General features: G+C 45.3%; 1 protein-coding gene across 1 annotated transcript in view; it reads right to left on the reverse strand.

The window, feature by feature from the left end:
* Window positions 1-1028: 1028 nt before the first annotated feature.
* Window positions 1029-26264, reverse strand: part of LOC132592607 (cGMP-dependent protein kinase, isozyme 1-like) — a 51388-nt gene continuing 26152 nt past the window's right edge. Inside the window, exons 7-14 of the mRNA XM_060278256.1 lie at window positions 25385-25449; window positions 21662-21739; window positions 20328-20388; window positions 19806-19860; window positions 6329-6378; window positions 4964-5023; window positions 3997-4044; window positions 1029-1891 (exon numbers count right to left, since the gene is read on the reverse strand). Of these exons, the coding sequence (XP_060134239.1) occupies window positions 1664-1891; window positions 3997-4044; window positions 4964-5023; window positions 6329-6378; window positions 19806-19860; window positions 20328-20388; window positions 21662-21739; window positions 25385-25449 (645 nt within the window). The 3' untranslated portion in view covers window positions 1029-1663. The remainder of the gene's footprint in view (window positions 1892-3996; window positions 4045-4963; window positions 5024-6328; window positions 6379-19805; window positions 19861-20327; window positions 20389-21661; window positions 21740-25384; window positions 25450-26264) is intronic.

The raw sequence follows: 26264 nt of genomic DNA on the forward strand, positions 1-26264 counted from the left end.
TGGGCCACAACACTATGAGTCAAAGAACAACAAACTCCAGGTCTGAGTTGGGGAGCCTTGGAATAATAATAATCCCAGACCCAGGACTTCTGGGCTTTCTTTCTGGAGGAAATTCAATAACCCTGCACAAGGGAAACAGGCACTAAAACCTTCACATTACATGGGAAAGGCCAGCAAAATGTCACTCAAGTAATCAACAAATTAAAGAGTTTCTGCAAAAGAAAGGCTACAGTATATATTACAGTTTCATTATTAATTAAACTTGTTAGTTGCTTGTCACCCAAGGATCTCAAAGTGACTTACACGGAATTTATGCATAAGTATATTGCACTATGGAAAAGGGGGAGGTCATATGATACATTAATATTCAATAGGCTATATTGAGAAAACAAAAATAACACACCAGCCCCTCTTTACAGTACAGTGGTTACAGACACTTCAGGTTACAGATGCTTCAGGTTATAGACTCCGCTAACCCAGAAATAGTACCTCAGGTTAAGAACTTTGCTTCAGGATGAGAACAGAAATTGTGTGGCGGAGGCGCAGCAGCAGCAGGAGACCCCATTCACTAAAGTGGTACCTCAGGTTAAGAACAGTTTCAGGTCAAGAACAGACCTCCAGAACGAATTAAGTTATTAACCTGAGATACCACTGTAATAAAAACATCAGCAGTATGCAAACAATAAAATGTCTTTGCAGATTCAATATTTTATCTATTTTCCCATATGCTTCTCCAGTCTCCTATATATGGATTTGAATCCGACTTTCAATCCAGTAAGAATCTCTTTTGCTGTTCAATGATGTTCATGTGAATCTGATTGGCTAGTAAAAGGTAAAGATAAAAGGTAAAGGACCCCTGGACGGTTAAGTCCAGTCTAATTCAACTATGGGGTGCCGTGCTCATCTGTGTTTTCAGGCCAAGGGAGCTGGCATTTGTCTACAGACAGCTTTCCGGGTCATGTGGCCAGCATGACCAAACTGCTTCTGGTGCAATGGGACACCGTGACAGAAGCCAGAGTACTGTACACAGAAACACTGTTTACCTTCCCGCTGCAGCAGTACGTATTTCTCTATTCACGCTGATATGCTTTCAAACTCCTAGGTTGGCAAGAGCTGGGACAGAGCAACGGGAGCTCACCACCTTCTGACTGGCAAGCCCAAGAGACTCGGTGGTTTTTAGACCATAGCGCCACCCGCTTCCCTATTATGCATAATGAAGAAATTACCACCAAAATGTATTCTCAAAACCCTGACCAAGGTATAGCTACAGGATTCTTTCAGGGGTGCCATGGCAGTTAAATCAATATAAAAGCAACATTTGTACTGTAAATATACACTTGTGATCCTGCATCAACCAATCGTTGTCTCTAAACTGGTAAAGCTATGCTAAGAGAAGCAAGAATCCCCAGGCTAGGCTCTGTTGTCTTTCATAATCAGCAGACCTGTGCCATATTCAGGCCATTGTACTGGGGATAGAGTGTTGGCAAATCTGTTAGTTATAGCTGTGACATTTTGTCTAAATGCTGATTTTTATTAGGTTTTATGTGTTTTTATTCAGACGCCGTGCAAAATGCTTTGATCATTAATTTAAGCAGAACTGAAATATAATAACAAATTTTCTTAGCAATCCAGAAAACTTAGGGCTGTCCACCAAACATGCCAATTAGCCACTAATATTTGCTGAAGGTAGCCTACCACGCCTTTCAAGGTGTTGTTTAACAAGTTGCAACTTGTAGGTGCTCCATAGTTGATGTATAATGTAGCTCTCCTGGATCGTACTCTTTGTGGGGCAGCTGTTCGCCATCTCTAGAGCTATCTGCCTGGATTTAAGGGGTGCTTCCTCAAGAAAAAGTCTTTTGGGAATTAATATGCACTCTGCTCCTTCGCTGATCTGTGAAAGCAGGGAAAGCAATGCAGAATTCAGAGCGAACTTCACACTTCTTCTGAAACCATACAAATAATTGGGCTGCATTGGGCTCAGGTTCCTGGAAAAGTTACTGTATTTTTCCGTCTATAAGATGCCCCCATGTATAAGTCAGCTCCTATTTTTGGGGACTCAGATTTAAGAAAATGGGGGGAGATGTATCCATGTATAAGACGCCCCCTAATTTTTGACATTATTTTTCAGGGGGGGGGAACACCCTAGTCTTATACACGGAAAAATACAGTACTTGTCTTTGGAACGCACCTGGATCCCTTTCAATTTCATGCCACTCAAGAGTTTTGGGTGGTATGCAAATTCAGCTTTTCTTTTCAAAAGGGGTTTGTCTTCCCACTTGCAGAAGACTATATAAGAGTAAGACATTTCACAATGTGTAGTTGTGATGCATTGGCTAGGGTTCGAAGTATAGTTACTCAGCAGCATGGCTAAAAAATATTCCATTAGGAAAAGCACACAACTGAGGTTTGGTCTGAAAGCTTGGGTATGTTCTGCTTTATTTGAATGTACTGCCCAGCTTTTAAGTGGATAAGGAAAGGCACAACTGTGGCACTTAAGATTATAGTCTCGAGACAGTGCCCCTTTCTATATTATTCTTCATTGCTTGCTCGTCATAAAAAAAATTATGTGACTCTGGGGGAGCAGTTACATGGTGTGCACTGTATAGATTTTATTTTGAAAAATGACAAATGTTTGACCAGTCAAATTCAAAACACAATGGGAATTCTTTATAACTGAGAAATACAAAACAAAACAACAAGGAATAAGGGACAGCTAGTCGTTTTTAGAAGAAACACCGCCGCCTGCTACAAAAATAATTTAATTCAGGAAGAAACTGGACTTCTGCTGTGAGCTAACAAGAAATGATGTGACACGGAGCAGACCAAGAAATCTTTCTAAGGCATATATTTATGATCGGCTACTGGTTTTGCCAAAAGGCTACTCTGAGAAGGAAGTGAGAAAGTGTAGGTTCAACCGCCCAATATAAATTTCTGTAGTTTTGCCCACATCCTTCCTTCACTTGTAGATTGGCAGGTGTATATGCAGGAGCACTACTCCAGTGCTAGTCTTGTGTTTCATAACTTAAATGTCAAATATCCTTGCTTGCATGTCACCATTTGAGTGTTATTATGGACACCTAGAAATGTTCTCTGTAGGCCACTAAACCAAGGCAGGCTGCCTTTTCCCCTTTGAGTGTTTCAGAAAAGCTAATTCATCAAGCAATATATAAATGCCCAATCATAACTGTCAAGTTTTCCCTTTTCTCGCGAGGAAGCCTATTCAGCATAAAGGAATTTCCCTTTAAAAAGAGGAGAACTTGACAACTATGCTGCCCAATGCTGTGTTTGCTTCACAAATTCCTACAAGAGCCAAGTGTGTCCCTCCCAACTTCTGGTAAAGTGTTGAATAAATAAAGCAAAATAAATAAAATCAAAGTAGGAAATTGTACGCTGGGGTCTCAACCCCTCAACATAAACAAAATAAAAATAGTAACAACACCCTGTCAATCAGCAAAGTACACATTGATCCCTGTGCACCTGCCCCATGCAGAGGCATTGTAGCCTTTTAGAAAGATACACATCATATAGCAGCTGTATGCGATGTAAGTCTGATGATACTTTATCCACTCAATTTGTCATAGTGGGAGGGAAGGTGATTTGCCATTGAGGAAGGACAAGAAGATGCTTAACTATTCCCCTACCTCCTGCTTTTACCTGAAAACATCCCTCCTTCAACCACATTTATCCCCACTGGGGTTCCAGAATCAAGTTTACTTTGGAAACACAGGTTTGGAAAGCAGCATTTAAAACAGAAAAGGGACATCAGGTACTGTTTATTGCATTTGTATGTAATTTGTAATTCATGGTGTTCCACTTGTAGGAACTGGATTAAAACTTTTTGCATAGAGAGAGCTCCGCCCCCCTTCAATCTGAGGATGAGACAACTGGTTCCCAGTCCTAATATTAAAAAGGTTTAAAAGCCTAAATAAAGCATATGGGGTTGGAGAGAGACAGGGGAACATGGTTTTTCCTGCATTGTTCAAAATAATTTCTTACCAAACTGAGTTGAAGGTCACAGAATTTGTCCATTATTTCGGTCAATCCCTGTAATGGCAAACATACACTTTAATACTGATGCGTTTATGCTAAAAACAATTTACTTTCTTTCACATGTCAATCTTTTGGAGTTGTGCCAGCCAAATTCCCCCAGCCAGTTCCTACAGAACAGTGGTGGGAAGCCTCTGGCCCATGGGATAATTAGGCCCACAAGGCCTTGGCTTGGAAGTTGGCCCAATGGGCTGCTTTGGGCAAGCCACACCCACCATTCTCACACCTGAGATCACATGGTGTCAGATGTGGGAAAGTTCCAAGGAAGAAGCTCCCCTTGCAGCCATAGCTTCAATTCAAGCTGCAACTGCAATTGAAGATTGGCAGTGCACACTCTTAAGTGGACTCCCATTGATTCTTTTGCATCCCCAACTTGAATTCAAGCTGGGAACACAAAGGAGCTTTATTCACCTCTGTGGCTGGAGATGCAAAAGAAGAATTGCGGCTTTGCAGACACAGTTTGAGCTTTGAATAATGTCATATGACATCCTGTAACTGACAGGTGGGCAGTGAGCATTGAGGGGTAGGTTAGACAAGTTCTGGTTCTGGCCAGGCAGGTAGCTCCAATTCCCCACCTCTGCTACACTTCAGAATTCAGGCTCCTGTCAGTCACTAAGAATGACAATTGCTCCATTTTGCTTTTCCACGTGGAGCAGATTAGCATTAAAAGAATGGCCATTCCATATATCTTAGAAGAATTTGTACCAAGAACTGCATTAAAATTTGCAACAAACCTTCAGCCTAAGATATGGAGGGCTATTACCTTCAAAAATAAGGTGACTATCATGGAACTAATTTTCTAAGCACTTTTTCTAGTTTGTCCTGTAGCCTTTTCTTCAGGCTTGGCCAACTGGAGCAATTTTTCAAACACATGCTGTTTCCATCTCAATAAGGTTTGTGCCACTCAGATACTCACAAAAATATCACTTTGTTCAAGATTCCTAATCTTTAGGAAACGGGGAGCTAATGAAGCTACCTGTTGTGAAAAGAAAAATGTGGTAAATGCCGCAATGGGCTAGCAATTTACTCTTAAGGATGGAAATGTCAAGTTAAGAAAGGTTAACTACCAAGGGCTTTGCTTTGACTGGACTGAGGGAGATGCATGGAAAGTTAACTAGAACATAACTGAATACACTAGGGGAAAATCTGTGTTAATTTGTTTTATTTGCTGTAATTAAGAGAGGGGAAATGCCTTTGGGATAAAAGAGAGTAATAAAGCTTTATCAGTTTTCCAGGAAGGAAGATAAATGCAGTTGTAAGTCAAATTTGTAATTTGTGTTCTCTGTGTTAAAAATATTAATTCTGTGCAAAACAAATCCAAATTGAATGTAAGGAAAGCTAAATTGTGTATCCTGTAAAACACAGCTTAAGCACGTTTATATACTCATTTTGTAGAATGATTCTACCTTTTCTGGTCACATGGAGGTTGGGGGAAGAGAACGTGAAAAAATAAAATAAAACCAGCATGCTTATTGTCCAGAACATACAATTAAAACCTCTGGAAATTGCCATGGCTCTAAGGGGCAGCTGTATTTTCAGAGTTCAATCAAGATGCCTGCCCAACTTAGTGCAAAATACTGCTTCCAGACTGCTGTCAGAATATATTACTGTTAGAATATATACACTGGTTCGACCTCAGAAGTTGAACAGAATCTGTTCCAGAAGTCTGTTTGACTTCCAAAACGTTGGGAAACCAAAGCGCGGCTTCTGATTGGTTGCAGGATGCTCCTGCAGCCAATCGGAAGCCACGGAAGCCACGGACATTTGGGTTCCAAAAGAACGGTCACAAACTGGAACACTCACTTCCGGGTTTGCAGCGTTCAGCAGCCAAAACATTCGACTCACAAGGCATTCGGGATTCAAGGTACGAGTCTCTCTCTCTCTCTCTCTCTCTCTCTCTCTCTCTCTCTGTGTGTGTGTGTGTGTGTGTGTGTCAGTCTTTACAGTATTGGCTTTCCAAAGTATTGGTGATCAACTTTAAATGAAACAGATTGTGCCCAAGTCCAAGATATTTAAAGGAGTGTATTATATTATATTATATTATATTATATTATATTATATTATATTATATTATATTATATTATATTATATTATATTGTCTTCTCACATAGGCTATCTTCAGAAGCCCCACTCCAAAATCACTGGTATGTGATTGGTAGGAATGCAATATAGGGCGTGCTCCACAGGTGTGGGACCCAGATTATGGAATTCCATGCCCCAGAAGCACTCATATACTTATGTACACAAACTTAAAGGAAATAAAGTGACTTCATTGTCCTACCTGTGGCCTTTGTTTTTCAGATGTATATCTATGTGTCATTCTCAGTGGAGCTGAGGTGTCCATAAAGATGCAGCAAATCATAATAAAAAGAATAGCTTTTAAAAACATTTTAGTATTCAGAATGCTTTAAAATATACGTATTTTTGAAACCACCACCCTACGTATCAGAATACATAATGCTTATTACATATCCAGGCTCCAGCATCATTGCCACAGATCATGGAGCACTCTGCCGGCCAGCGTCAAATGCAAGGCCGAACCAAGCTTAAAGCTTAAAGTCTCTAGCCACCAAACAAATGAAGAGAAACAGCCTAAATTTTAAATTTTGGACTTTTAAATGTTGATGATTAAATGTTAAATGTTGATGATTAATCGCCAGTGGGATGGTACTGACGAGCAAATCCAAGGCTGTTACATTTGAAGCTAACTGACTCCTGCAAATCACCGTCAGACGATCCAATTATCATGGTACTTACCAGAAAGAACTGCAAAGATCTGGGAATAAAGCCAGACTTGTCAACCAGCTCCCCAGAAAGCCGAAGGAGGCAGAGCAAAATAACGCAGTACTTTCTTCAAAAGCAGGAGACTAACGAGACTAACGAGCGAATTTTAGACGAGGTGGTTCCCCTCCCCTCTAATGTCATAGACTGGACAATCCATCTTAAAGGGCTCCATCAAAACCTCGAAAACACCAACAACACAACCAGCCTGGCCCAAGAACTGATTCTGGCAGAAAGATCCTCTATGGCAAATCTGAATGATACAACAACGCAGAGGCCACCTACAGAGGACACACAAGGCCAACAAGTTGCTTCCAAATGTTCTCAAACAAAGGACTGTGACAGCTATCTACAGGACCAGCTCCACCTCTTATGTACGGATATCTCCAACATAAAAAAATACCTCACAATAACAAATGGGTTACTTCTGACCTTAGTGGAAAACCTCACATTTCAAGAGAGAACAACATCAAAGTCAAGCAGTACTGAGCCAATGAACAATCCATCCTTATCTACACCACTAGATATGAACCATCCAGCAACTAGTAAGAAACCACAAAGAAGAAAATTGGCAGTAAAGAAAAAGAAAAGCAAAAATATCAAAACACTAAGGAAACCGAAGATAACTCACCGTACTAGCAAAAAACATTGGCAGAAACTCTACAACCTACTTCCATCATCCACTACACCTGGCCTAAACAAATCTCCCCGACGAGTCAGCAAAGCGAGAGACAAACAGGGACCTATTATGGTAACCACCCAGTCGGAGAAGGAACCCCCGTCGCAAAGCGCCGAACTCAACATAGTGACAGAAGTAACAACCCAGAGCCCTGGAAAGAACTCCATCTCAACCATGGGTTCTAAAGAGGTCGTGGCCCATAACATTGAGGACGAAACCCCACAGGAAGGGCAGACCTCATCCCAGAAAAAAGACTGGAACCTGACACTAATCCCACAAAAACTTGTTTTTGTCAATTACCCAAAGCCAAGGGGTTTCCACTCGCAGATTGAACGTATAATGCACTTCCTGAACATTTTGAATGAGGTGATGCCAGGAGTAGTGAAGCCATCTGACATAGTCTCTGTTGAGTACCTGTACCACGACGGTTACTCGGTAAGGGCAATGATCACCTTTCGGGATCAAGATTTGGCCAAACTAGTTTATAGATCAAAGTACCTGTCCCTAAAGAAAGGGATAGCAATTCTAAGATTATTTGAAAACAGGATACCCTTGACCCTCCTTCCAGACACCAAGCGTGCCAAGCCGTTGGCAGAGGAGGTCCAGAAAAAGCCCAAAATGGAGAATCGACCCACAAAGGGCTGGCATGAGCATCGTAAACATGAGACTCCAAATCTAAAGGGGAAAGGCATACCTCCACACGATCCGCAATGCCCTGAGAGTGAGGGACGGGCCAATTTCTCTGCAGAAGAAAACATCCTAATAAGCAAATTCTGGTCATTCCCGCCCCCAATTCAAGCAGAAATAATAGAAAGACTAGAAACTTTAAAATCCAGACTGGTGGGGGAAGACCTGCATAAAGACACCAGGCAGGACGACCAAAAATGTAGCGAGATCACCTCTAAAACTACATCTACTCCGGAGCTTAATATAGCAGACAGTCACCCACAAAACCGCCAAATAAACTATGCCACACACACCTCAAAACCCTTATCTAACGAAGAATGGATATCAAGCCTGTATCTGGCCCCGAAAGAACTGGGCTCCCCCGCTCCTATCCTAGCACCTCGAATAAAAACGCACCAAGTTGAGCTGGCTATTCCTCCAAGGGTTGGGAATGGCTCTATCTTTATAGATGAACAAGGCTCACTAGACATTATCCACGCGGCAGAATGACGTATGGATCCGTCGAATGGACATACCGACAAAGAAACTAGGAATGTTAACTTGGAGACAGGAGACCATCTATCTATAGCAACAGCATCAGCGCAGAATACCTCCCGACTTCCAAATAAACACCTAGTACCTCTAGCGGCGGCACAAGTAAAAGATGACTCCCCAACTGATTTCCCATACGGCCATGCCAGGGTCGGAGGGACCCCGGAGATTCAAACAAATACTAATTATAAATTGTCCATTGTTACTTGGAACATTGCAGGGTGGGGAACTAAAAGCAAAGACCTGCATTTAATGGAGTTTCTAACATCGCACGATATCATATTTATACAAGAAACCTGGATAACCAGTGAGTTACAGTTGGACAACTACCACACATGTGTAACTAGCGCGACTCCCAGTCAAAGAGGAGGTAGACCGAAAGGTGGCATCGCCCTATTTATCGCAACCCAATTACAGGCGGTTATTACCCAGTTACCCACGTATGCGGACTGGGTGGTCGCGGCAATGTTAGATTTCCGGAGCTTTAAGCTGTTATGCATTAATTTCTACCTACCCGTCCACCGTCTGCACAAACAAGTCAACCAACTGTGGAAAGAGGTGGAAGCCTATGTTGATCAATGTCGAGATCATTACCCGTCAGCCATGATAATTTTAGCAGGAGACTTCAATGCGAGGATTGGTCAGACTGACGTCGACCTTTTTGCACACTTTCATGAATGGCCCCTGGATTTGGAAATACCCCCACCACTGCTACCCAGGGCCTCCTCGGATAAGAGCTGTAACCTAGGAGGATTAAACCTCACGCATATGGTGCACAGACAAAACCTATTTATACTAAATGGTGCCATACAAGGAGATTATCCAGGCCAATACACCTTTTGGTCAGGTCAAAAACTCTCAGTCATTGATTACTGTATTGTCTCGCCAGAGTTGATCCCCATGATTGCTGAGTTCAGAGTAATAGCAAGATCAGAAAGTGACCATCTTCCAATGGTCCTAAGGTGCGTGCTGCCTTTCAATCAACCATCAACTCAATTCAGATATAGACCGATCTTAACGACAGACGCAGGGCATAAAAAAGCTAAATGGAACGACCAAGTGAGTGCACTTGTTGCAAGCTGGTATAAATCGGCAGAGAGCCAGGTCTTGTCCAGAGCAATACAGGAGGGATGTACAGGAGAGGCGATGAACAATATGAACGTATTTACCCAATACCAAATACTTATTAAAAGACTTCAAGAATTTGTCACAAAAACACACCCTGGTTCCCAAACGTGCAGGATACCTTCTAAAAAGTGGTTTGACCTAGAGTGCATCACCGCTAAAAAGACACTGGTTAAAGCCTTTATCGATCATAAGGAAGATCCCTCAAATAATAAAAGGCAATGTATGATGGACGCCAAAAAAAGTTACAAAAAACTACTGGTTAAGAAAAAACAACTTGCAATTAAGCAACATTGGCAGCAATTAATTGAAGCTACTAAATTAAAAAATCCATCAATATTTTGGAAATTAGTCGTGGGCCATCCAACGGATGAGCACTCACCTCTATCCTGTTGTATATCAGTGACAGCCTGGCAATCTCATTTTCACGCTCTGTATGGGGAAGCTATTAATACAACCCATTCACTAGATATACCAGACGACCATCTACAGCCATGGCCACCGGTGTCACCCCAGGAAATACATACACTGATAGGTATGCTGAAGAATGGGAAAGCTCCAGGTAATGACTTCCTCCCAACGGATCTTTTTAAAATTGATCCTGACTGGTGGGCTCCTGTATTAGCTGCTCTTTTTACCTGTATAGATAGAACAACTCAGATTCCCGATGACTGGGGGCTCTCAATTATCATTCCTATCTATAAAAAAGGACCTAGGGATGATCCCGCCAATTATAGACCTATAAGCCTTTTAAATACCATCAGTAAACTTTACGCCAGATACCTGAGTGGAAAATTGTGCAATTGGATGGAAAAGGAGAGCATATTAGACGATGCACAGGCTGGATTTAGACAGAATAGATCAACCTTAGACCACTGCCTGACCCTGCAACACCTTGTCGAAAAATACTCCACGCAGCATAACCCTCAGCTCTTTGCAGCTTTTGTTGACTTCAAAGCGGCCTTTGACTCCATCCTAAGAAGCAGACTCTGGGACAAGCTCAGCATCCTATCAATAGATCGACGCCTGCTCCTATTAATATACAAGCTATATAGCAATACACGATTACAAGTAAGATGCAACCGGGAGGGGCAGCTCTCTAATACCATCAGATCATATAAGGGAGTTAAACAAGGGTGTATTCTGGCCCCTCATTTGTTTAACATCTACATAAACCCGTTAATTGCGCATCTGCAAGGAGCAGACATTCACGCCCCAAAACTGGTGGACCAAAGGATACCCATTCTGTTGTATGCAGACGATGCGGTCATCCTCTCCCAAACGCGGATAGGCCTTCAGAGAGCACTTACCAAACTCACTCAGTACTGCAGAGAGGAACATCTAATTGTGAATTACCAAAAAACTAAAATTATGGTTTTTTCCAATAAAAGGAAAATATATAATTGGTACATTGACAAGCAAATCATCGAACAGGTACCTTGCTTTAAATACCTGGGTGTTGTTTTTCAAACCTCTGGGAGGAAAAAGGCCCATGTCAAATATATTTCGTCAATTGCGCGAAGAAGCTCGTCAGCAATTGTAAGCTTCTATCGAACAAAGGGAGGGAATTATATTCCAGCTGCTCTTAAACTATTTGTGGCTAAACCATTAGCCCAATTACTATATGGTGCACCACTTATGCCTACTGCCAACCTGGACACATATGAAAAAATACAATCAGGGTTCCTAAGAACAATTTTCCAAACACCCAAATGTGTGCCGAACGCAGCGCTCCGTTTGGAAACAGGCCTGCATAGAGTTGAAGCAAAGGTATGGCAATCTGCCTTTTACCTGTGGCTAAGACTTAACATGACACCAACTGGCCTTCTCCCTCTGATAAACAGTGACAAATTCCAATCAAGTTGGGAGAAGAGCATCCTTAGGCAGCTGGCCCGATACGGACTCTCAGCAGGGCATCTCCTAAGTCTGGAAATGGAGAGGGCGAAAAATTTAATCAAGGAAAGAATCACCGACAACGAATTACAAAATGATTTTACCAGACTTGCTACAAACTATCAACACCTATATGACCATCGAAAGATTTACTTGGCAAATTACCTTAAGTCGGTAGATAATCCTAAACATCGCTGGGCGTTCTCTAGGGCCCGCTTCAACGCTCTCCCCTCAGCGCTGTTAGCTGGTAGGTATAACAGGACCCCCTTTGATCAAAGATTATGCCCATGTAACAACAAAGAGATTGAAACAATTGGGCACGTCCTGCTACACTGTCCATTATACCAAGAGAAGAGAAAAGAGCTAATTGAACCGCTCCTAGCCAAACTGCCCGGCCGATCAGGAGAAGCTTATACCAACTACCTGCTAGCTGATACAGATATAGAGACCACTAGGGCTGTAGCTAAATACTGCTACTTGGCAACAAGAATAAGACATGCCATGACGAAAGCAACCACCAAAGATAAACTTCCTAGTTAACTCATAGCAGATGGAGAGATGACAGAGGCTCAGTTTTATAACAGCCATGTAATATGTTATAAAATTTTAAAATTGTGTAGTGCCCAATAATATTATACTGTATGAACTGAATTTTAATTTTAATTTTAATTTTAATGTATGAACTGAATCATTCTTTTGCTGGTCTTTGACCGTATTAAAGTTTACTACTGCCACAGATCATGTGACCCCTTGGCCTTTCTTTTCTTTCTTTTTTTTAAAAAAAGAAAACATGACACTAAATTATTGCTTGTGAATTGCAGTGTGCAGGGTTCAGTTTGATGTTTGCAGAACTTGTCTTAATTATGCTTTAATTAAAAAGACAAAATAAAATCAAGCAGGAAGCAGAGTTGGCTCATTCAGGTTGCATTACCGTGCCAATTAGGGCAATGCGTGTAGAAGTGGCTTCTCTAATAGGGGGCTCTGGCCTCCAAATCATCATTCGCAATGGCTATTCTCATGTCTGTGTGCATAAATTTGATTAGTTATTGTGAGGGACAGGGGATATCGCGAAGTCCCTCCCCTCCTGAGTTCAAGCCAATCCCCGAGCACAGGGGAAAGCAGAGAGAGTTCCGATTCCAGTGGGGAAGCAGGAAGTCGTGTCCGAGGCTCAGGCAAGGTAGAGGAGCCAGGGTCCCAGGTGGGACAGGAAGGGGCGAATAAGGGGGGGAGACCCATCCCCCCAACTCCGGAATTACGCAGAAAGAGGAGGGGAAAGAGGATGGGTCTGCCAAAGCTTTTGTGTTGGAGAAAGACGCGCCAAAAGCCATTAGGAGGTTCTGAAACCGACTGACCACATCACTCCGTGTAAATAGCAATGACTTCAGCACTGTAAATACGCAGCACCAATAAAAGAATAAAATGCAGAGCTGCGTAGCGTCGTTACTCTGAAGTAGTCCACTCCGGCCACTGTGACAGCAACCTCCTAATCCTTTTTGGGCTACTTTGGAGTTGCCGGGATGAGCGTGTCAGAGGCGGAGAGATGGCGGCAGATCGCGGAGCAAGCCCAGCAAGAACTGCAGCAGCTGTCGCTGCAGGCGCAGGGGGAATTGAAGGCAGCTAAAGAAGAGACTAAGAAGGTCCAGGACGACCGGCTACAACTTGCGGAACAGGTGAGAGCGCTACAGGAAAGAGAGCAGGAATTAAGGGCGGTGGCGGTAGACCTCCAAAACAAGCTGGATGCAGAGAAAAACAAGGCGGGAGGGGCACCCCAAGTCCAAGTGCTGCCAGGAAGGAGAGCCGGGACCCTAGTAAGCAAGTTCAATGGAGACCCGAGGGAATATCAGGGCTTTGAGACTGAGATTGTGTATGCTCTTGAGCTGCACCACGATGAGTTCCCTGATGATGAGCACAGGGTAGCGTTTATTGTGGAGCACCTTACCGGGGCAGCCAGGGAGTGGCTAAGACCGTTAATCGCAACAAAGAATCCTTGCATGAAGAATGTCAAACTATTTCTAGAAGGTTTGAAAACGATGTATTCGTCCGATAGTCATATGGACCAGACTAAGGAGGAACTTCATAATTTACGCCAAGGAAATATGACAGTTCGCGCGTATTGGGCGAAATTCACCATGCTGGTGCACAGATTGGGGTGGGAACTAGAGTCACCCCCAATGCAAGCGGCGTTCTACTTGGGGTTGCATGAGGAGGTGAAGGATGAGCTCTCGAGAGGTCCAAAGCCCAGTAATATGGATCAGCTGAGCAAAGCGGCTCTGGCGGTGGGGGTGAGACAGGAATCCCGGTGGAGCGACAAGCAAGCAACGCGCGCAAAGCGGGCTTGGTTCCCACGGTCGCAGGAGAAGCCACTCCCCCAACAACCCTTTCAAGCCACGCCTGGGGCCAGCCAGGACCAGGAACCCATGCAGATTGATAGCGCGCGCGCGCGCGGGCTTTTCAAACCCCAGTGGCGCCAAGACGCAAGGAGGGAAGGGGTGGGAATTGCTTTCTCTGCAACTCCCCCCAGCATCTCGTCAGAGACTGCCCACATCGCAGGGAGTGGCAAGGAAAGGCGGGAACGGTTGTGCCCTCCCCCACTGACGCAGCACCACAGCAGGGAAACGGGAAAGCCTGGCTGCAGGAGACAAGGGGCAGCAGCCAGGCACAGTCAGCAGACAACAGCCCCAGCCCACCCACCCGCACAGAGAGGAGCAGAGCCAGCCCACCCCTCCCAGAGCAGGAGTGGTTCTAGAAGTGACGCTCACGCTCCCAAATGGCTATCCCCTGACGGTCCTCGCCCTAATTGACAGTGGTGCCTCAGCCAACTTCTTCTCGAGAAACTTTGCAGAAGAGCACCAGATCCAGCTTCTGCAGCTGGATTTTCCCCTGCACGTGGCAACCATTGACGGCAGGGAGCTGCTGGGAGGGGCCATCACTCATCAAACCCCCCCCATGAGAATGACGGTGGGAAGGCACTCAGAGACACTGGCATTCAACGTCACCACCATCTCAGACCCCCCCATCGTCTTGGGCATGAGCTGGCTGGCGCGCCACGACCCCTCCATCAGTTGGCACCAGAGATGCATCACTTTTGGATCGGACTTTTGCCTGGAACATTGCATGCAGCACCAACCAGGGGAGGGGCCTCCGATAGCCACGGTGGCCACCATGCACGTCAAAGGGGGTGAGGCGATACCCAAGCCGTACTGGGACCTGCAGGAGGTCTTCAGCGAAGCGGAGTCCGACCACCTACCCCCACACAGGCCTTTTGACTGCCAGATCAACCTGGTGCCAGGGGCAACTATACCCCCAGCCAAGCTGTACGCCATGTCAGACCAGGAACTGGAGGATCTGCGCGCTTTCATCGACAAGAACCTCAAACGGGGGTTCATCAGAGAAAGCAAGGCAGCAGGGGGCAGCCCAGTCTTCTGGGTGGACAAGAAAGACACGCAACAGCGCCGTCTTGTGGTGGATTTTAGACGACTGAATTCAGTGACAGAGCCAGTGGCTTTCCCCATGCCCAGAGTGGATGATCTCCTGACAGCGGCACGCAGGGGCAAGATTTTCACCAAGCTAGACCTGAGGGGGGCGTACAACTTGATCAGGATCCGGGAAGGCGATGAATGGAAAACCACGATGTTCACGCCTCTGGGCTCTTTTGAATATCTGGTGATGCCCTTCGGGTTGCAAGGGGGCTCAGCATGCTTCCAGGCCTTCATGCACCACGTCCTGGGGTCCCTCCTCTTCAGGAAATGCTTGGTCTTCCTGGATGACATCCTTATCTACTCCGATGACCCAGTGCAGCATGTGAAGGATGTCAGGGAGGTGTTGCAGCGCCTGAAGGAGAACCACCTGTATGTGAAGCTGGAGAAGTGCAAGTTTCACACCAAGGAGGTGGACTTCCTGGGCTACAAGCTGTCAGACAAGGGGCTGGCGATGGACAAGGACAAGGTGCAGGCCATCCTGGACTGGCACAGCCCCAGGACGCGCAAAGATGCCCAACGCCTACTAGGCTTCGCTAACTTCTACAGGAAGTTCATCAAGAACTTCTCTCGCGTTACGGCTCCCATCACTGACTGCCTGAGAGGCAAGCAGAAGTTCAGGTGGACACCAGAGGCGCAAGCAGCGTTTGAAAGCCTCAAGAGGGTGTTCGCCTCAGACCAGAACCTGTTCCACGTGGTTCAGGACGCGCCCCTACGCGTGGAGACAGATGCTTCTGATAAAGCTGTGGGCGCCATTTTGTTGCAACTGGACGCCAACAGAGAGTGGAGACCCTGTGCCTTCTTCTCCAGGAAGTTGACCCAGCCAGAGCGAAACTACACGGTGTTTGATCGGGAACTTCTTGCGATCCACGCTGCTTTCCAGCACTGGAGACACTTCCTGGTGGGCGCCAAGCACCCCATCCAGGTGTGCACAGACCACAAGAACCTGGAGTTCTGGAGAACGGCCAGGGTGCTCAACCAGCGGCAGATACGGTGGGCAGAGTTCTTCTCGAACTTCAACTTCTCCATACACTACATCCCGGGAGAGCAGAATGTCAGGGCGGATGCCCTCTCCCGCAAGCCAGAGTACATGGAGGAGGAGGCGCCACTGGCACCCAGGCACATTTTCCCCCCGTCAGCTTGGTCCTGCGGAGCAGCAGTGGTGAGCGAGGCAGAACTCACAGCACTGACGGCAGCGGATGAATTTGCCAACCGCATCTTCAGAGAACTGAGAGGGGGGGGAGCAGGCAAAAGACTTTGCAGAACGCAGGGGGCTGCTTTTCTACAAGGGTGCACTGTACCTGCCCACCACCCAGCTTAGACGTACGGTCCTCAAGCAGATGCACGACAACCCAACGGCGGGTCTTTTTGGGAGGGATAAAACCACTCACCTAGTCATGAGACACTTCTGGTGGCCAGGGGTGCGGGAAGATGTTCGAGACTATGTTAGGGGCTGCGACACCTGCCAGCGGGCAAAGGTGGTCAGAGCAGCGCCACCGGGATTGCTGGAGCCCTTAGCCACGCCACACAGGCCGTGGGAAGTGGTGTCCATGGACTTCATCACAGATCTGCCTTCTTCCAGGGGCAAGACCGCAGTGTTGGTGGTGGTGGACCTCATGTCCAAAATGTGCCACTTTATACCGTGTGCCAGGGCGGTCTCTGCAGAAGAGACAGCCAAACTGTTTGTGGATCACGTATTCAGACTGCATGGATTACCTTTAAGGGTTATTTCGGATCGTGGCCGCCAATTTGTTTCCAGGTTCTGGCGGCGGCTCATGAACCTCCTGCAGGTGGAGGTCAGCTTGTCGACGGCTAGACACCCGCAGACCAATGGACAGGCGGAGAGGGTCAACGCCATTCTGCAGCAGTACCTGAGATGCTACGTCAGCCAGCGGCAAACGGACTGGGTGGATCGCCTGCCACTGGCAGAATTTGCCTACAACAATGCGGTGCACGTCTCCACAGGGGTGTCGCCCTTTAAGGCCAATTACGGGCGTGACCTCAGATCTTTCCCAGAGAGGGAGGGGGAGGAGGAGGAGGAGGGCCCACAGGCTGAGGATTGGGCAGAGGAACTGGAGACGGTGCACCAGCAGCTCAGAGAACACTTGGAGAGAGCCAAGGAAGCGTACAAGAAGGGGGCAGATCGCCACAGGCGACCGGGGGAGGTCATTAGGGTGGGGGACAAAGTTTGGTTGTCCTCGGAGGGCCTTCCCATCAGAGGGCGATGCAAAAAGCTGGCGCCCAGAAGGTTGGGCCCCTTCACGGTCACGCAACAGGTCAACCCGGTGGCATACAGGCTGGCACTGCCAGAGGACATGAGGGTGCACCCAGTGTTTCATAGATCGCTGCTGTCGCCGTACAGGGAAAGCAGCAGGCTCCGAGACAGCGAACAAACCCCTGAGGGAGGGGGGGAGAGGGAAGGCAGGGAGCAACTCAATGAGGCCACGGCCATCCTGGATTCAAGGTGGGGGGTGGGGGGACTGGAGTACCTCATGGCATGGGAGGAGGCTCCACCGTCCCAGAATGAATGGGTCCCAGCCACTCAGATACAGGAGGAATTCCTGGTAGAAGAATTTCACGCCCTCTTTCCCCATAGACCCAAGCCCTGGCACATGGAAAGGGAGGGGGAGGGGGAGGAAGCACGGGAGAGCAGTTCACCATGGCGCTGGGAAGCGGAGTTTGAGGAACCAGAGGATGAGGTATGGGTGTCACCGAGATCCACCCAGTCAGAGGAAGGAGCAGATTGGCAGAACATTTTTACCCCCACCAGCTCTGACGCCACGGACTTTTTGGGATTCCCATCCTCCCAGGCGGAAGGGGGGGGCTTGCAGGACTGGGGGGAGGTGTTCACACCAACGGGCTCGGAAAGCACTGAGTTCTTAGGCTTCCAGTCGTCACCGACACCTGGGGGGGACCTGGGGAGGGGTGAAGGAGAGCTTGGAAGGGGGGTGGATGTGAGGGACAGGGGATATCGCGAAGTCCCTCCCCTCCTGAGTTCAAGCCAATCCCCGAGCACAGGGGAAAGCAGAGAGAGTTCCGATTCCAGTGGGGAAGCAGGAAGTCGTGTCCGAGGCTCAGGCAAGGTAGAGGAGCCAGGGTCCCAGGTGGGACAGGAAGGGGCGAATAAGGGGGGGAGACCCATCCCCCCAACTCCGGAATTACGCAGAAAGAGGAGGGGAAAGAGGATGGGTCTGCCAAAGCTTTTGTGTTGGAGAAAGACGCGCCAAAAGCCATTAGGAGGTTCTGAAACCGACTGACCACATCACTCCGTGTAAATAGCAATGACTTCAGCACTGTAAATACGCAGCACCAATAAAAGAATAAAATGCAGAGCTGCGTAGCGTCGTTACTCTGAAGTAGTCCACTCCGGCCACTGTGACAGTTATTATAGTATTTTTTTTGTGGTTTCAGACTAAAATACAGTTTATACGAAAAGCTCCTGCTTATTTTCAGTAAATATACTAAAATGAGCTCAGAGACTGGGACGATAAACACTTATCTCTTCTGCATCTATCAACCATTCATTCGCATACTAGAAAATAATTCTGATTTGACAGCAAGGTCACATATATACGCGATACGTTTAAAAGACATGGCTTCCCTCAAAGAATCCTGGAAAGTGTGGTTTGTTATGAGTGCTGGGAACTGTATCTCTGTTAGGGTTAACTACTGTTCCCATGATACTTTGGGGGAAGCCATGTGCTTTAAATGTGCCTTAAATGGATGGTGTGCTTGTTACCTAAGGGGATGCATGACACTGTGATGATAGAAATCCATACATATGAAAGTCCTAGAAAAAGTCAGTACGGTCGTACCTCGGAATCCGTTCCAGAAGTCCATTCAACTTTCAAAATGTTCGGAAACCAAGGCACAGCTTCCAATTGGCTGCAGGAAGCTCCTGCAGCCAATCGGAAGCTGCAGAACCCACGTCAGATGTTCGGGTTCCAAAGAACATTCGCAAACCAGAACAGTCACTCCCAGGTTTGCGGCGTTCAGGAGCCAAAACATTTGAGTCGCAAGGCGTTTGGCTTCCGAGGTACGACTGTGGTATATATTTCTGCATGCTGAAGAAGCTGCCCAAGTTCCATGTTCACAAAATGAGGACTGTCGGCTATCATTGTGAACTTTCTTTGAAGAACAAAAGAGAGGCTTTGGTAGGTGCTAAAGAAGGGACATGCCAGAGACTAAGATAAAAGAATGTGCCATAATGGTATGTGTTTACTTCTTCATTTCACACAAACACAAATCTGGCTTCTATTTTGTGGCACACAATGTAAGAGTGGTCACCAGGTAGTGGAGACCATTCTGACAGGTTGCCACTAGCAAATTAGAAGCAGTAATCTTGCAATTAGCCAGTCAGTTCTGAATGCTTACACTTGTTTTTATTGTCAGCAATTGCTCGATTTGTTGTTTCCAAATTAGTGGAGCCTGTTACTCTTTCCACGATGTACTGAAAATGTGCCCAGAGTATAGTAAAAGTTGTCTAATGCAGGATGTGCTCATGTTATGTAAGGAAGTTAGTGAACTCTATCTTCTCTTTTGAATTACTTTGGGCAAAATTTGATTAAGAAGATTAGAACAATCACCATCCCGGGTGCTAATTGTCTCTGGATCCAGCTTTGCTGCCTCCGTGCAACGGCCCTACAAGAATAGAGAAATATTTGTATTATATTGTATTGCATTAACTCATTAACTATAATAGTATTTCTTTAACTTTAACCATTATTCCCCTTTATTAGCTAAACTACAAACTGGGCATTATCCAGAGTTAAATACATCAATGGAAAAGAATGGCGCAAGCGTTTAAATTGGTTTGGAAAAGCAAAAAAAGGGGTTTGTTTGCATATCCTATGACAATGAACATAGAACCTGGTATCTAAAGTGCAACACAACCTTTTTGGATGTGATTTTGCTACAAGAAGAAATACAGCTAACCCCTTGGAATTGTTATATGGATATCCTAACTTTCTAAAGCCACAAAAAGTGGCTTTTGGTATTAAAAAAAATGTACATTTCATTTTCAATGTGGCCAATATAAATTTTATGGTGGGATAACCTCCCACCCAACATGGCATTGCTATTGTGCTAGCTTATTTTAAGATACTTACTGATTTCACAATAACCAGAAAGTAAGAGTTCAGGGTGTCAGCTAAAACAGTTGTACCAGCCCTGCATAAAGTGAAAGAAATGAAATGGCATCGATTCAATACGTATACATTTTGGACGCCCATGATTCAGATTAAAGTCCGACTCAGATACATACAAATCTGATTTAAATGGACCCTTAACTTGAGAGACTTTTGTGCTTCTTATTTTTGGTTTTGTGCTATACTCAATCTGAACTCGAGCCCAAATAGATGATAAAGAATGACCGTTCCCCACATAAAAGGGGAGGCGCATTTTGCACAGTCGCGCGCAGCCCCCTGGGATCCCTGAGGCAGCCCTGGAAGTTCTGCCTTCCCGGGCTGGATACTGGTGGACTCCACCCACACAGTTACCTGTCCAATCCAGCTCGGGGAGGCGTTGCCAGGGGGATTGGCCAGGCAGGAGGAGGTAACCTTGCAGAGTCATTCCTGGGAAGCAGTCGGTGGCTCCAGAGCTTTCCCACCCTCCACTCCCAAAAAATTAATGATTGCATTACAGGTTATTTTCTTCCACAGGCATACACGCATGCAGGCGCTGCTACGACAAGGCTGCTGTTGAAGGGCCGGAAAGGAATTTCCCCTGCATTGGCAGGTTTCGCCTTTCCCGTAGCAATTCGTCACAACTTTGGCGGATGCAGGCCTTGGACGGAATCCTTTAGTCATCTACATAAATGGGGGGGCATGGGGCAGTGACCCCCACCCCCATTGCGGCGGCGATAACAGGGTTCCTGTAAATGGGGCTAAGGGGGAGGCATTGACCATACGCAATAGGCTGTCATTGACCTCACCCTCCAGCAGCTGCGATCGGGGGGGGGGGGGGCTATTTGCCTGAACATATGTTCTCCAGAGCTAGCCCAACCCCCACACATGCTGGATAACCCTGAAATTACCCAGATCCCTAGCTTGGGGCTGGGAAGGATATACACCCAATGCCTGAGCCAAGGTCTCCCTACATCTGAATTCTTAATAAAGTTCCCATAGAACGTGGTCTTGTGTCATCATTCCGCTCGGGGGCTGCCTGGGGCTTTGGGGGACTCCACCTGACAGCACAATATAAGATTCTGCTCTAAATGAGCAGATAAGCATATAAAAAGTAACCCCTGAGAGCCACATGTTTTTTATCTTGATGAAACTTTTAAGATCACTCACACACAAATCTAATAACTCATGGAAACGGAACATCTGAGGCCCAGGAAAATGGATGGGACCAGTTACAGAAAAATCTACAGACAACTGTAGCAAATTTGCCATTCGTTATAAACTTTTTGCAAAGGCAGATTTTAATTATTATTGACAACCTGTAAAATTTCCATAGACAGCAATGGACAAGGTGGTCTATTTTTCCTGATGGCCATGTAGAAAACAGTGGAAGGTTTCTGCAGAGAAAACAGGCAGAACATATCTTAGAACTGTTAATGAAGTATCTGTTCTATAGCTGAAATACACAAAATAAAACTACTTGATACTGTAGTAGCAAACTTGGTGGCCTTTCAGGTTGTGAAAATGACTGTTGTAGAGGAGACCACACACTTTGCTAAGGAGTATGTTTGTAACTTGAGAGTCTCTAGACCCAGCACTGCTGTTGAATTCTCAGGCAATAGCTGTGGCCTGAAATGCCTTTAAACAGTTTAGGCTTAACCCAACGTTGGATAGAGAGCAGACTATTGTTATTCAGTAGGCTGTCTCCGAGATTTAAACTGCACTGGCATCTCTGTTAAAGATATAAATTAATATAACAATAAATAAAAAGCAGTAGGGAAAGGATACAAATACAGTATAGAATTCTGTAGCAGCATTAAGGGAAATAACAGTGGTTTTATGCTGTCATGCCAACAAAAACAGGAACATTGAAAGGTGAGTGATCTGGTTACATTTCAGCGTTATAGCCCAATTTTAACCTCATCTACTTGGAAATAAGTTTCAATGAGCTCACTAATGCTTATAATATAAATAAATAAATAATAAAATTTATTTATACCCCGCCCTCCCCCGCCCTCAGGGCAGCTAACACCAGGTATAAAAACAATTGATTAAAATACAACTTAAAAACAGGATTAAAATAGAACTTAAAATGCAGCCTCATTTCAGTAGAAGCTCAGTTCAAAACTGTTTGGGGGGAGAAAACGTCAAATCTTCACCAAGGCCAACTATCCACCAAGGCAGGTCCTACATGGGCGGAAGTCCCCAAATAAGGGTTCCATCACACAAGGAAAAAGGAAAGAGGGGGAGGGAATCAAGTTGATTGCAAGCCAAAGGCCAGGCAGAACAACTCTGTCTTACAGGCCCTGTGGAAAGAAATCAGATCCCTCAGGGCCCTGGGCTCATGAGACAGAGCATTCCACCAGGCTGGAGCCAGTGTTGAAAAGGCCCTGGCTCTGGTTGAGGCTAATCTGACTTCCTTAGGGCCCGGGATCTCTAGAGTGTTGCTATTTATGGACCTTAAGGTCCTCCGCAGGGCATACCAGGAGAGGCAGTCCCGTAGGTATGAGGGTCCTAGGCCGTGAAGGGCTTTATAGCACCTTAAATCTGACCCTGTACTCCACCGGGAGCCAGTGCAGCTGGAAAAGCACTGGGTGAATATGCTCCCATGGCAGGGACCCCGTGAGGAGCCTCGCTGCAGCATTCTGCACCCGCTGGAGTTTCTGGGACAGCTTCAAGGGCAGCCCCACGCAGAGCAAATTACAGTAGTCAAGCCTGGAGGTGACCGTCGCATGGATCACTGTGGCCAGATCGGGGCGGGAAAGGTAGGGACCAACTGCTTGATGCAGCGAAGGTGGAAAAATGTTGCCTTGGCTGTTGCTGTAACCTGTGCCTCCATGGAAAGGAAGGCATCAAGGATTACACCCAAACTCTTAACGGAAGGCAGTGGCACTAATTGGGCCCCCGCAAGAGAAGGGAGTTGGTCCCTCATCCCCATGCCATCCCGAACCAGCTAGAGGACCTCTGTCTTCGAAGGATTTAGTTTCAATCGGCTCCCACGAAACCATCCAGCCACAGCTTCCAAGCATCTGGTCAGTGTGTCTGGGGCCGAGTTGGTGTGGCCATCCATCAACAGATAGAGCTGAGTGTCATCAGCATATTGGTGACAACCCAGCCCAAAGCTCTGGACAATCTGGGTGAGGGGGCACATAAAAATGTTAAAAAGCATCGGGGAGAGGATTGCGCCCTGCGGCACTCCACACACCAAGGAGTGGCACGACGACATCTCTCTCCCTAGTGCCACCCTCTGCCCCCGACCAGAGATAAAAGAGCACAGCCATTGTCAGGCTATGCACTGTATCCCCACGTCGGCGAGGTGGTGTTCCAGAAGATCATGATCGACCATGTCAAAGGCTGCTGACAAATCTATGCTCTTGAAAAGTCTGTCTAGCATAGAAGTGCAGCCTTTAGTTTGTCATCCTGTGTTTGAGGCAGAACTTACCTTTCTAATATTCATGAGGGAGGGGGAAAAATAACTTATTTTTGCTGATCTAAAGTGCTCTTTGTCTTATGTGTAGCCCTCAGGCCCTCCTGATAGGAATCACGCAGCTTCATTGCTCTGTGTTGGTGTTTAAATAATTGTGGAGGAGAAAAATTATCTAAATACAGCAGTGCCTTGGTTCTCGAACAGCTTAGTTGTCGAACAAATCAGCTCCCGAACGCCGCAAACCCGGAAATAAGTGTTCCGGTTTGCGAACATTTTTCGAAAGCTGAACATCCGATGTGGCTTTCGTTTGGAAGTGCCTTGGTTTTTTAACAGTTTTGGGAGTCAAACGGACTCCCAGAATGGAAAAAGTTTGAGAACCAAGGTCCACTGTTCCTCATTTTCCTCTTTTTATTTTTTCAAGGAAAAATTAGGAATCTCAATTTATTATTTACAGTCAACTTCAATTCAATTCAATTTTATTACAGCAAAAGCCAGCAATACAGAATATCATAATTCCAAACGAAAGAAAATCAGCAATAACATCACCAGAACTAAAACAATTACACAAAAGGAATTTGCAATGTGTCATTCAATAGGAGGGATTTACGTTTCTTGATAGCTAAAGTGCAGAATTTAGCCATGTCATATGACACTGGGTTTGAGGAATCTTCCAGAAGGAATTTTCGTAAGAGTTCGGGGGGAAATTCCAAATAATATTGCAAGGGTGTAAATTTTGACAAAAGGGGTAAAATAAGTCGAGCTCGTTCTTCACTATAAAATTCACAAAATAAAAGAATGTGAGTCACAGATTCTACCTTGTTAAGATCACAGTCAACTTCATGAAATCCAATGTAAGATTTGCATACTAGCTGATCACTCATATCTATCTTCTATTAAAGATGCTACACACATTCTCTCTTATTTCACATCTTGGCTCCTAAACTGTGTCTTTCCCCCTTCTGTCCAAATAGTATTTTATTTGAATGTGCCCAGCACCATCTACTGGGCAATATCATCACAAAAACACATTGCTAGGATAACTGAAATCACTGGTGTCTCCTATAAAATCAGAAACATAAGATAAAATAAGATGACAGCATATACTGAAAATGAGAAAAAACAGAATAAGGTTTCAAACTGTGTTTTAAAGAGCTTTGCAAAGTTTTAAAACCTGTTTTGCGTTTGCAGTTTGCAAACAAGTTGTTCCAATGAAAGTATCGCTCCCTTATGATTCCTGCCTCCCAATACAGGCACCTTAAGTAGAAATAAAAAGTAATCTAAGAGTTGAATTATTTCATTTTACATCTGTCAGTGTTGGTTGACTGCCTTTAAAATTTAAGAATATTTGACAAGCTGTACACCTTAACAGGCATACATTAATTATGGACCTTAAGTCTTGAAGCAAAAATAACCCAGCTATATATGAAATATTAAACATCTCAGAAGAATATAGTTTAATGTGCAAAAGAGTTGTTGTTTTTCTCCTTCACTTTCAGGCAGCAGACATCTATCCAACAGCCAAGCATGGGCTACACACATGTTATTCATTTTAGGGTTACAGTCATAATCTAAAAAAGCACTGTTGTTGGTTTTTTTGAGATAAAAAGTAAGTTACCTTAAAAAGAGACAAGTTGTGCGGTGTTGCTCACATCGTAAGTTGGCAAGGATATATTTAAAATCCTGTTAAACAAAAAACAAAAATTATATTTAAGGAAGTAATCTTAATTGTGTCATATACCAGCACCAAATTTTATATATAAAGTTTATATATAAACTTGACTAGTAGAAAACCTATACAACATGGGACCTAGATACTTGATGGAATGCTTTCTCCCACATAGACCTGCCTGTGGGGGAGGCTCTCCGAGGGGCGCCAGATATCTGAAGCTTGTTACGTAGCAGCCCAAGGCAGGACCTACTCGGTGGTGGTGCCCTAATAGGAAACTCCTCCTCCTCTGAAATAGAATTGTCACCAAGTTTTCAGCAGCCGGCAAAAAGACACGCTTGTTTACTCAGGCATTTGTTGGGGTTTAATGCTGTTTGCTCATTATTTTACTGGCGGTCAATATTGCGAATAACATTTTTGTTTCTTGCGTTTCGTCTTTTAAAGTTATCTAATGCATCCACTGTGAGATTGTTGTTACAACGAAGAGCAGGCGACAAATATTTTAAATCAGTGTGATAAAATAATTTACCATGGCTTTGTTTCCATATTTTGATAACGAGGAACTTGGTGGTGCCAGGGTGGTGTTTTGTTTTGTTCGTTAACATCTTACGTTGTTAGGCAATTTGGGCCTCCATAGTGATAGGGTAAAGATATAACACATCTCAATCTGTTCAACGTGGATCCCATAGATTGTACACCCCTTCCCTTCCACCTCCCCCGTGTGAATTCAAACTCGCTTCCCTTTTATGCATCATCTGTGGAGTAGCACTGTATCTTTAAGCAGAGGCTTGACAGCCATATGTCAGGGATGCTTTGATGGTGTTTCCTG

The sequence above is a fragment of the Zootoca vivipara genome, chromosome 9 (assembly GCF_963506605.1).
Source record: "Zootoca vivipara chromosome 9, rZooViv1.1, whole genome shotgun sequence".
NCBI classification, from domain to species: Eukaryota; Metazoa; Chordata; class Lepidosauria; order Squamata; family Lacertidae; genus Zootoca; species Zootoca vivipara.